This window comes from Salmo trutta, chromosome 32, assembly GCF_901001165.1.
Source record: "Salmo trutta chromosome 32, fSalTru1.1, whole genome shotgun sequence".
Classification (NCBI taxonomy): Eukaryota; Metazoa; Chordata; class Actinopteri; order Salmoniformes; family Salmonidae; genus Salmo; species Salmo trutta.
The window spans coordinates 15,357,121-15,369,624 of record NC_042988.1 but is presented as its reverse complement, the minus strand read 5'-3'; the positions used below and the strand labels follow the sequence as shown (position 1 = coordinate 15,369,624).

At 41.2% G+C, this 12,504-nt stretch overlaps 1 protein-coding gene across 2 annotated transcripts in view; it reads right to left on the bottom strand.

Annotated features, from left to right (window-relative positions):
- Positions 1–463: 463 nt before the first annotated feature.
- LOC115171197 (myoferlin-like) overlaps positions 464–12,504 on the bottom strand; it is a 65,466-nt gene continuing 53,425 nt past the window's right edge. For both annotated transcript variants that reach the window (XM_029727779.1, XM_029727780.1), the window contains 10 exons: positions 10,290–10,438; positions 9,820–9,959; positions 9,216–9,304; positions 4,697–4,792; positions 3,896–4,037; positions 3,448–3,547; positions 2,957–3,150; positions 1,944–2,053; positions 1,582–1,729; positions 464–1,223 (listed from right to left, as the gene is read on the bottom strand). In XM_029727779.1, the coding sequence (XP_029583639.1) occupies positions 1,185–1,223; positions 1,582–1,729; positions 1,944–2,053; positions 2,957–3,150; positions 3,448–3,547; positions 3,896–4,037; positions 4,697–4,792; positions 9,216–9,304; positions 9,820–9,959; positions 10,290–10,438 (1,207 nt within the window). In that variant the 3' untranslated portion in view covers positions 464–1,184. The remainder of the gene's footprint in view (positions 1,224–1,581; positions 1,730–1,943; positions 2,054–2,956; positions 3,151–3,447; positions 3,548–3,895; positions 4,038–4,696; positions 4,793–9,215; positions 9,305–9,819; positions 9,960–10,289; positions 10,439–12,504) is intronic.

Genomic DNA, 12,504 nt, shown 5'->3' with positions numbered 1-12,504 from the left:
CTAGAAAAATGCCTTCCAAAAACTAGTGATTAATACTGTTTCATTTGTGGATTAATAATTCTGTTTCATTTGTGGATTAATACCTTTGTCTTGAAATCAAAAGTTTAAATCCAATCATCTATTTTACCTTAATCATTTTGTGTACCTTTTTGAGCTAGATCCCAAATAATATTTATAGTAAAACTGTCTATGCTTACATGGAAACCATGCTTATTATGTGTGACATACCTGGATTTACCCGGACTGTATGACATACCTAGACATTCTGTGAGTAAATTAAATGGGATTTTTGTTACAACCAAGAAATTATCTCATGCCCTTTCTTGGAAATTTGTTGGGGCCTTCTCTGTATGGTGTCTAAGGAAGTGGCTTATTAGAACGTTGGGACATTGTTTGAAGCCACAACAACAGTGTTTGTGTAACGCTCGTCGTTAGAAGGAAAAGTGGACCAAGGCGCAGCGTGGTAAGTGTTCATGATACTTTATTTCAAGAAACACTCAAAACAAGAATAACCAAAAGCCACTAAACGAAAAGTTCCGTCAGACACTAAACAGAAAATAACCTCCCACAAACACAGGTGGAAAATAGGCTGCCTAAGTATGATTCCCAATCAGAGACAACGATAGACAGCTGCCTCTGATTGGGAACCACACTGGCCCAAAAACAAAGAAACAGAAAACATAGACTTCCCCACCCGAGTCACACCCTGACCTAACCAAACATAGAGAATAATAAGGATCTCTACGGTCAGGGCGTGACAGTTTGTTGTTAGTAGTTCGTTCTATCAGTGATGACAAAATCTCCATATTAGGTTTAGTAAAGCATGCATACAAAATAGCATTTGATTAAATGCAGAAGACACATTATCGGTTGAATGCATTCAGTTGTGCGACTAACTATGTATCCCCTTTCCTTTCACTTTCTGTATTTCAGGGAAAAACAGACAGGTAAGAACAGTACAAGTACAGTACAATTAAAAGGACTGTGTAGCTACAGTATTTAATGCAAGTGAAGTGTAGCCTTGATTGATAAAATGTAAACATTTAAATAATGCATGCAACTCTGAAGACAACACTGATAGGAATACATTGCATAGAGTTTGTGAGGGCCTGTGTCAAGACTTCTGTTGCCTTATCCCTTGGACGAAGACAGGTATAGTACTCAGCTGCCCTGTAGAGTAATTCCTAAGAGAAAGGCTTCACAATTTTCATTGAGATGTAGTTCTGGAGAGGAAAGAGAAAATATTTAATTAATAAAACACATCTTTTACTTTTATTTAAAGTAAGGTTAAATCCTCTGTTATATTCATATGCAGGATGCATTCGTGGAGTGGAAATATTGCAATATTGCACTCTATTATCAGATCAAATAAATGCAGTTATGCTTAATTTTACCATATTATGTTGCAATTCAGCATATCAAAGGAATGAAGCATGTTGCCTGTTTACACTATATGAGTGAATCACATACAAACACAACAAATGTATGCACAATGTACTCACTATAGTTGCTATGGATGAAAGTGTCTTCTAAGTGGCATAGATATATTCGTATTATAGATTACAAGGACATATATCTTACTGGTAGGGAGTACAGCAGGATCCCAAGGAACAAGAGCACAAGCAGGAGGACTATCAAACCAATGAAGATCCATTTGAATCTGCGCCATATGATGAACTTCATGGTCTTGAATGGACTGGTGAACCAGAAGAAGGAAGTGTTGGGGCGACTGTATGGGGAGAGAAACAACAACAAAACACATTGCTTTAGGCGGTAGGTCTAGGCAAGCCCAGTTTGAAATGTAGACTCTTATTGGGTGCCATGTTGTTACTGAATGCTATAGCGCTATGTAGTTTGTATGTTAAAACATTCTACGTACAATGTACAAGCTACAATGTTATTGTCATAGGTGGTTGAAAGGTGACTTGTGGATGTTGTCTTACTTGGGAAAGTCTAGTTTGGGGTTCATGTTGGGTTCGTCCCGGCCCTTCCCAGCAGGCCTCTCTTCTACCGCCCTCTCTTCCACTATTTCCAGGGTCATCTCCACTTTCCCCTATGGGAACACAGAGACAGTCATAAACACTCCACAGACTTTCTCATCCATCTTCTATGTGATCTATAAACACATTTAGCCCTAAAGCTTGTGACTTCAGACATCCATTTCACGTCATTATGTGTATCAATACTGTGCAATACTGTCACCTATGAGCAGGCATTTCTGTTTATAAATTCATCCATAATGACACCTGATCAACTATAAGAATTTATTTTGAGGAAATCTGTATTAACTTAATTTACATTTACATCTTAGTCTTATCCAGAGAGGCTTTCATTCATCTTAAGGTAGCTAGGTATGACAACCACATACCGCAGTTACAGTAAATTCCCAAAGGGAAAGGTTGGTGTGTGTGTGTGTGTTCTGTCCGTGTGTGTGTTGTCCACAGGGCCGGCCCTAACGATAATTAACATAAGCGGATGCTAGGTCGGTGTCAGGGTCTCAACTTACTGTTGAGAATGAAAATAGTAGAAAACACAAGGTGCAATTTTATTTATTTATTTGGTAGTGTTCCTCCATTAATTCTGGGGGCACAAAAGGTAGTCTAGCAGTTAAAAGAGTTGGGCCAGTATCCGAAAGGTCGCTGTTTCAAATACCAGAGCTGACTAGACGAAAAATCTGACGTGCCCTTGAGCTGAGCTCCTGTAAGTCGCTCTGGTTAAAAACGTCTGCTAAATGACAATTTTGTTAGTCGCTCTCATCCAGGTATTGTATGAACATGGCATAAGTCATGGAACAATTTGTAGAACTGCAGTAAATTAGCTTTAAAACTGCAAAATATTCTCTCCGTCCCATGGCAGAATGTGTAGAATTTCAATATTTTCTGTATTCATGGCAAAATGGGAAAATTAACTTAGAAATGGCCATTTATTCTCTCAGTTTCACTACAACAGGACTTACACCCAGGATGTGCTTCCCATCCTGCTCGATCATACAGGGCCACCAGCCGCGCACAGACTTCTGGGAGAACAGAGAGTTGGGCGGTGGTTGTTTGGAAGGTGTGGAGCCTGTAACCCCTGGTAACATTTTCAGACTGCATTTCTCAGGGGTCTTGGCAGGGGGGATCAGATGAAGCAGGTCCAGCTCAACTGTGCCTGTGTCCCAAATACAACACAAACTGCATTAGCAATCCCTTTATATCACTGTTTCCTTCCCACATTTCCTATTCACAGTTATATGTTATGTACTGCAGACCTGGGTTGAAATAAGATTGGTTTTCAAATGCTGATGGATGTTTCTTGTTATTGTCTTCATGGACAATAAACATCAATTCATTCAATGAGTTAACCAGTCAGTCAGCCAGTCAGTCAGAATTTTGGAGACATCCGGTGATGAGAAAAAGAGAAACACTTTGTATCAGTTAGTTTAGCTCAGAAATAAATGTATCTTACCCAGGTAGTCATCCAGTGAGAATTTGTCATTGTCCCAAATCTGGACGATCAACTTTGGGGGGGTTCGAAACTCGGTTTGGTCCAGATTCCAAAAATGCTCCTGACAACAAACCAAACAAACACATTTGGATGTAAGTCTGGAGCTCAACATCTGCCCAACATATACGTTTCTGAAACTATTATTTACTGTCAAACTTTGACTTAAATTTGTCAAAATGCTTCAATTTAGGTCGTAACTGTAAAAGAGAATGTGTTAGCTCAGTTGGTAGGGCATGGCGCTTGCAACACCAGAATAGTGGGTTTGATTCCTGGTACCACCCATACATAAAATGTATGCACAACACACATGACTAAGTCACTTTGGATAAAAGTGTCTGCTAAATGGCGTATATCATTATCATAGTCAAATAAAGGCAATAAATAATACAATAAATCTCTTCAAACGCACCTTCCTGGAAACGAGGCACAATTGCTCTGCGGGCAGGTAGTCAAAGCCAAAGACGAATCGCCAGTTGAAGTTGCCGTCACCATCCAGGGATCTGTAATGGACGTCTGTCTTCTGCTTGTCCTGTTCCATACCAGGCATCCATCTGTAAATAAATATACTTTAAAATGACTAAAACCAAATCAAAACAGTCTAGTAAATATAATGGACCTACATTCATATAGTTTCTTGACTGTTTCCAGCTCGCTAATAATCACCAAAATGAAAGCTAGAGCAGGGAGCATCAAAAATTCCCAAAACAATGGATAAAGCACTATTCTTTGCAAATTTTGACGGCGAGGAATTATAACAAATATTCAGTGCGTCCCTTCAGACCTTGTTGAACACCGAATGCGGCCTCCAAGGCAAAATGAGTTTGACACCACTGTTCTTGCGCCTATTTACTCGATCAACCATACATCATTATTTCTCTATCAATTCCCTGTTTACTGTATGCCACCGATCGAGTCGGCAATGGGGTACACTCTCATGCACTCTGCAATGAAAACATTTCAACATAATTATGAAGTCAAAGTTGGTTGTGTCTTTTTTTTACATTTGTTTTGGACACCTAGGTTTTCCTGCTAGAACCAGCACCTAGATCTAAAGTAGATGGACAGCTGTGCACATGGTTTTCACTTCTTTTTTGCACACTTAAAATGTAGGGTTCACTACCCTTGCTTGATCAGCAATACAGTATGATCCGTATGAGTAGCCAATCACTCAATACTGTACCATTGAGTAGACAATCATGCTCTGCCGTACCCTTTGACGTAAATGTCACTCATATTCTCTCCGGTGATGCTGGTCTCATCTAGTATGACATCAGTGGTGTTCCAGACGATAGCCCGCATGAAGTACCTGTTGAAAAATATCATACACTTAAAGGCTCAATCTATCATTTCAATAAACAGCCTAACACTGCCACTTTATTTGGTAAATGTAAAGGTATGAGGTGGGACTGTAACCACCAAATTCATAAGCAGAGCTGAGAATGCAAGAACTGACAGTCTATGAGATTGACACAATTCACGCACAGTCATCTTGATTCCCATTTAAAATAGCCTGATGAGTGACCAAAATGTATGTTCTCCTGTGTCTAACTATCATTAATGGTGAAAAGACAGGCTGAGTGGGTGGAGAGCTAATAGCCGGAGTGGATAGGAAGCTCACCTTGACTGACAGTTCTTTGAAACACCTATGTCAAGAAACTTGGACACAGTGAGCAGTGTTGCAGTGAGATCATCCAAGCAAATATGCTGATACACAAAGCAACTCAAACAGCATTGAAGTTGTATGCAACATCCAATCCTGTCATACATCACATCATGGTTTCACAAATTATTTGTTTTTCCCAACTGTTTGGTTATTGTAACAGCATCTATCTATCTATCTATCTATCTATCTATCTATCTATCTATCTATCTATCTATCTATCTATCTATCTATCTATCTCTCTCTCTCTCTCTCTCTCTCTCTCTCTCTCTCTCTCTCTCTCTCTCTCTCTCTCTCTCTCTCTCTCTCTCTCTCTCTCTCTCTCTCTCTCTCTCTCTCTCTCTCTCTCTCTCTCTCTCTCTCTCTCTCTCTCTCTCTCTCTCTCTATATATATATATATATATATATATATATAGAATGAGCATATATATATAATGATGCCTGTATAATTGAGTTAGCTAGCCAAGATGGAATTGTCAGCACTGATTAATCAAGCTAGCTATCTAGTTCATCTTTCAGTTGAAACTGGACAGGGGGAGGTCTGGGTACACCTCATAGAATATATATATATATACAGTACCTTCGGAAAGTATTCAGACCCCTTCACTTTTTGTTAGGTTACAACCTTATTCTAAAATTGATAATACCCCCCAATACCACATAATGACAAACAATTTTTTGTTGTTGTTGAAGTTTTTGCTAATTTATTACAAATAAAAAACAGAAATATCATATTTACATAAGTATTCAGACCCTTTACTCAGTACTTTGTTGAAGCACCTTTGGCAGCAATTACAGCCCTGTGTCTTCTTGGGTATGAAGCTACAAGCTTGGCACACCTGTATTTGGGGAGTTTCTCACATTCTTCTCTGCAGATCCTCTCAAGCTCTGTCAGGTTGGATGGGGAGCATTGGTGCACAGCTATTTTCAGGTCTCTCCAGAGATGTTAGATCGGGTTCAAATCCGGGCTCTGGCTGGGCCACTCAAAGACATTCAGAGACTTGTCCCTCAGCCAATCCTGCATTGTCTTGGCTGTGTGCTTAGGCTCGTTGTCCTGTTGGAAGGTGAACCGTCGCTCCAGTCTGAAGTCCTGAGCGCTCTGGAACAGGTTTTCATCATTTACTCTGTTCATATTTGCCTCAATCCTGACTTGTCTCTCAGTCAATGCCGCAGAAAAACATCCCCACAGCATGATGCTGCCACCACCAAGCTTCACCGTAGGGATGGTTCCAGGTTTCCTCCAGACGTGACGCTTGGCATTCAGGCCAAAGAGTTCAAACTTGGTTTCATCAGAACAGGGGATCTTGTTTTTCATGGTCTGAGAGTCTTTAGGTACATTTTGGCAAACTCCCAAACGGCTGTCGCCTTTTACTGAGGATTGGCTTTGGCTGGCCACTCTACCATAAAAGCCTAATTGGTGGAGTGCTGCAGAGATGGTTGTCCTTCTGGAAGGTTCCCCAATCTCCACAGAGGAACGCTAGAGCTATGTCAGAGTGACAACCTCCCTGACCAAGGCCCTTCTCCCCCGATTGCTCAGTTTGGCCAGGCGGCCAGCTCTAGGAAGAGTCTTGGTGGTTCCACTGTGTTCTTAGGGACCTTCAATGTTGCAGAAATGTTTTGGTACCCTTCCCCAGATCTGTGCCTCGACACAGTCCTGTCTTGGAGCTCAATGGACAATTCCTTGGACCTCAAGGCTTGGTTTTTGCTCTGACATGCACTGTCAACTGTAGGACCTTTATATAGACAGGTGTGGGCCTTTCCAAATCATATCCAATCATTTGAAGTTACCACAGGTGGACTCCAAATCTGGATGATCAATGGAAACAGGATGCAACTGAGCTCAATTTCAAGTCTCATAGCAAATGGTCAGAATACTTACGTAAATAAGGTATTTCTGTTTTTTAAATTTGTAATACATTTGCCCAAAAAATTTAATACCTGTTTTCACTTTGTCATTATGGGGTATTGTGTGTAGATTGCTAAGGAAATATTTTTTTTTAATCAATTTTAGAACAAGGCTGTAATGTAACAAAATGTGGAAAAAGCAAAGGGTCTGAATACTTTCCGAAGGCACCTTGACTGCGAGACCATGTTCATAAACCATGACTATCAATTATTAGGTGTGGACTCGAGTCACAAATATGATGACTTGCAACTCAACTTTGACTTTAACACCAATGACTCGTAACTTAACTTGGACTTGAGCATTTTGACTCGACCAGACTTGATACCCTCCCCAAGCCCAACTATTACAAATTATGCTATAATAAAAATGTGTGCAGCGCATCAACTCTTCATTTAAAGGATTACAGTTTGAATCGGACAGCAGCCAATCAAATTGTGCCAGCTGAGAAAAAGTTGTGTGTGGCAGTGCAGAGGAACGTCGGCGGGTGAATTCAGATGAAGCCCTTGGAAAGATGATACCCCAAATTATTATTTTCAGATATAAAGACTACGCTGTATCAACAAAAAACGAATTGCAACTTCCAAAACATGCAGGAAGAAAATTACAGACGGAGACGCAACAACTTCCAAAATTGTTCGACATTTGAAGCTGCACAAAGAAGGGTAAGTAGTGGCTAATATAGCCGACAGCTATATAATTTATAACTTTGCTAGTGTATCATGTAGGTTAACGTAACGCTAAATCAATGAGCCTCCACACAGTCAGTCAGTGTGGGAACGTGATCATTGCACCCAAGATTGAGCTACAACTGGCTAGGCAGTTCGTAGCCTAAACCCTGCCTGGTGTTACTGCTGTTCCTAAAACCATTGACATACGTTAGCCTACTGTAACCACACATAGTGAGGATGTGTCTGTGTATGTGTTGAGGTTAGGCGATTGTTTACAAGCCTACATCGCCTTATACATTTACATTTTTTACATTTTAGTCATTTAGCAGACGCTCTTATCCAGAGCGACTTACAGTAGTGAATGCATACATTTCATACTTTTTTTTTTTTTTTTCCTGTGCTGGCCCCCCTTGGGAATCGAACCCACAACCCTGGTGTTGCAAACACCATGCTCTACCAACTGAGCTACAGGGAAGGCTGTAGCTCATTATTGCGCCCCATAGATCCTCGATAGTCGATCGCTATGGGGTGGGGGATCTTTCTCATGGCTACCCATGTATTTCTATGAAAACAAAGTTTATTTGGAAAGTAATAAATATATATATTTTTAAAAGCATTCATGATATGCGTAAATGTAACATACTAACTATTACTCTTGTTAAAAATATGAAATGGTATTACATTTGGCGAAGAGCACATTATGACTTGTTTAGAACTCGAAACTCAAAGTTTAAGACTTGAGACTTGTCGGTCTTGACTTGAGACTTGACTCGGAATTGCCTGTCTTTACTTGGGACTTGACTTGGGACTTGAGAGCTAAGACTTGAGACTTACTTGTGACTTGTAAAACAATGACTTGGTCTAACCTCTGTTATCTCCTATTTGGCATGTCTCTTCTGTTGCAGTTCGCAGCAGCACTGACAGATGTGTTGACATGACAACTGTGTAGGAGTTTTGAACGACCCTTCCCCCTTTTTTTCCCATGCTGGCTGATGACCTAGCTAGCCATTAACTAGCTAACACCAGACACAAATGAAAGAGGAAACCTATAAGTAACTTTGCTATAGATGAATAGGGGAAAACAGTAATTATATTTGCTGACACCCTGCAGTCAAATCTTGGCACCAATTGACTAACTAGCTAGCTATGTAAACCGCTCCCCTCCGCAATGATGGTTACAAGGTGGTACTTATTTAAATTAGGTAACAGAATAAGATGTTACCATTGGTGTATTAAAAGGAGGTGAATAAAAATGTATGTGATGTCACATAAAGCCTCAATTAACCCTGCCTCCTGAGTTCAAGTTTTTAACACAGAGGAGGAAGCCAGTAAGTGTATGATCAAACTTCATCAATGTACCACCACCAGTCATTTGTCATACTTTGGTCATCCTACTTTGATCTGGTTTCATCCAAATATCATCAAATATGATGAAAAATATGATTTTGACTGTGCAGGTTGTTTATTTTTTAATGAATGTAATAAAGGCCCTCACTTCTTGGCTTGGCGTGGAGTAATGTGGCAGGGAGGTCCCAGTAAACCCAGGCTCTTGGGGAAGATGTCCACCCACATCTGAATCTTTCCCTAACGATGGAGAGAGTGAGAGCCAATAGAATTGGTAAGTATTCCCTAGACCAGTCTTTCTCAAATCTCTCCTTGTGGACCGCCCAGAGCTAGCATAGCTGATTCAACTTGTCAACTCAACATCAACATCAAGCCCTTACTACTTGAATCAGGTGTGCTAGTTCAGAGCTACAACAAAACGGTGAAACGCCCGGGGGTCCCCGAGGAGAGGTTAGAGAAGCACTGCTCTAGACAATGTCATGTTGTCACACAACAAACAAACACCTCATGTAGACATTTCTTCTTTTTTTCTTGGATAATGTGGCCTGATAATGCAGTACAATGTTTGGACGTTTCATGAGGGCAATAAGGAAACACTTTATAATAACTCTAATAAACTATAAGCATTTCATTATTTCTAAATGCATTTTTTTTACATGCTTATAAACTTTATGAAGCACTTATAAACATTTACAATGGCTTACAATGAAGGCTATTAGAAAGTGTTATCAGGAAAAAGGGAATAAGGGACTAACCTGGGACAGTGTAGGTTGATAAGTACTATAGAGAGTCCTGGTTTCCACATGCTCTGGTACCAGACCCTGTTTACTGAGGACATGCAGGGCCATCCTCTCCCTGGCTGGACCCAGGTGCTGGTGGATGACTCTATTGGCCTCTAGCGACAGGACACACAACTCAGTCAGGAGACAGAAGTTTGGGTTGACGTTCAGATGACTAACACATTCACTATGTTGTGGTTGAAGTAAAATGCCAAATGCCACATGTATTTTAAAAAAAAGTAATATTCTTTCTGCTTTATCTGTGGAACTCCCCTAATAGAACTGAATGTACCTCAGATGGTTGAATACTAACTTCTTGGGCAAATCTCCCATTGAAATGGATGGTTTACAAGGAGGTCTAAAGTGATTTACACATCCCTCAAGTTATTAACACAACTCTTGCCTAGCTAACAACGTTTGGTTTGCTACTTAGTGGTTTTCTGTACCAAAGTCCAGCAGGCTGTAGTCTCTCCCCCCGAAGGAGAGAGTGCTGCCGTCAGCAGAGGTGCGGGGTGAAGGGATCCCTCTCAGTCTGGCCAGGTTCTCCAGGATCTGGGAGGGCTTCAGCTGATCCCTCCACTGGTTGGTCCCTGAGCTGTTTTGTAATGTTATATAATTATTATAACATACAATACAATAGCATTCTCTAGTGGTGGCTGGATTATGCCAGAATAAAAGTTGAGCTGAACTGGGCAACTACAGGCAATTAAAAGGCATGAATCATAAATTCAACAGATCAGAGACACAGTGGGAAAGTTGGACTGAGAGACCTGTATAGACTGTATAGACAGTCGTACAGACAGACAGACAGACAGTGTCACGCCTGCTCCCGCTCCCTGGCGCTCGAGGGCGTCAGGCTACCCGTCATCATACGCAACTGTTACCATCCTTACGCGCAGCTGCGGTCATTGGGCTCACCTGGACTACCTCACTTTGTTGATTCCCCCTGCATATACACTACCGTTCAAAAGTTTGGAGTCACTTAGAAATGTCCTTGTTTTTGAAAGAAAAGCAATTTTTTGGTCTATTAAAATAACATCAAATGATCAGAAATACAGTGTATGTCACGCCCTGACCTTAGAGGTCCCTTTTATTCTCTATTTGGTTAGGTCAGGGTGTGACTAGGGTGGGAAATCTATGTTTATATTTCTTTGTTGGCCTAGTATGGTTCCCAATCAGAGGCAGCTGTTTGTCGTTGTCTCTGATTGGGGATAATACTTAGGCAGCCCTTTTTCCCACCTTAGATTATGGGATCTTGTTTGTGTGTAGTTGCTTTCTGCCCTGCATATAGCTTTACGTTAATTTTTTTGTATTTTGTTGTTTTTTCCCGGTGTCATTTTTAATAAAAGTAAAATGTACGCCTACCACACCTTGGTCTCATTCCAACAATGAGCATAACAGTGTAGATATTGTTAATGTTGTAAATTACTATTGTAGCTTTTAATGGAATATCTACATAGGCGTACAGAGGCCCATTATCAGCAACCATCACTCCTGTGTTCCAATGGCATGTTGTGTTAGCTAATCCAAGGCTATCATTTTAAAAGGCTAATTGATCATTAGAAAACCCTTCTGCAATTATGTTAGCACAGCTGAGAACTGTTGTGCTGATTATAGAAGCAATAAAACTGGCCTTCTTTAGACTAGTTGAGTATCTGGAGCAGCAGCATTTGTGGGTTCGATTACAGGCTCAAAATGGCCAGAAACAAATCACTTTTTTCTGAAACTCGTCAGTCTATTCTTGTTCTGAGAAATGAAGGCTATTCCATGCGAGAAATTGCCAAGAAACTGAAGATATCGTACAATGCTGTGTACTACTCCCTCTACAGAACAGTGCAAACTGGCCCTAACCAGAATAGAAAGAGGAGTGGGAGGCACCGGTGCACAACTGAGCAAGAGGACAAGTACATTAGAGTGTCTAGTTTGAGAAACAGTCTGCACAGCGCGATATCAACCCAGAGCATATCTGACTGCTTTTTCTCTACCTCATCTCCAGATACCTACCGCATGCTCTGAACCTTTACACCGGATCATCGCAGCTAGCTAGCTGTTATCCGAGTGGCTACTCCTGGCTAACGTCTCTGTCCCGAAGCAAGCACCAGTTAGCCTGGAGCTATCCTCGAGCTAGGCCCATCTCCCTGCTAGCTGTAGAGGTCCATCAGCCAATTCTTGGGCTACAATGCCTATTTTGCCAATTGGCCTGGACCTTTTTACTGTCGACACAGAGCCTCGCCGATCCATCACGAATGGTCTGTCGACATAACCGTCCGAGGGGGTTTCAACAGGCTCTTCCGTTGCGACGTCCCCCGAAGGCCCATCTACTAGCCTGCTAGCCCTGGCCTGCTAGCCGTACCCTTATCCTACTCCTCCTCTGATCCTCTGGTGATGTAAAGGTTAACCCAGGCCATGCAGCCCTTAGCTCCACTCCCATTCCCCAGGCGCTCTCATTTGTTGACTTCTGTAACCATAAAAGCCTTGGTTTCATGCATGTTAACATTAGAAGCCTCCTCCCTAAGTTTGTTTTATTCACTGCTTTAGCACACTCCGCCAACCTGGATGTGCTAGCCGTGTCTGAATCCTGGCTTAGGAAGGCCTCCCAAAATACTGACATTTCCATCCCTAACTATAACATTTTCAGACAAAATAGAACTGCCAAAGGGG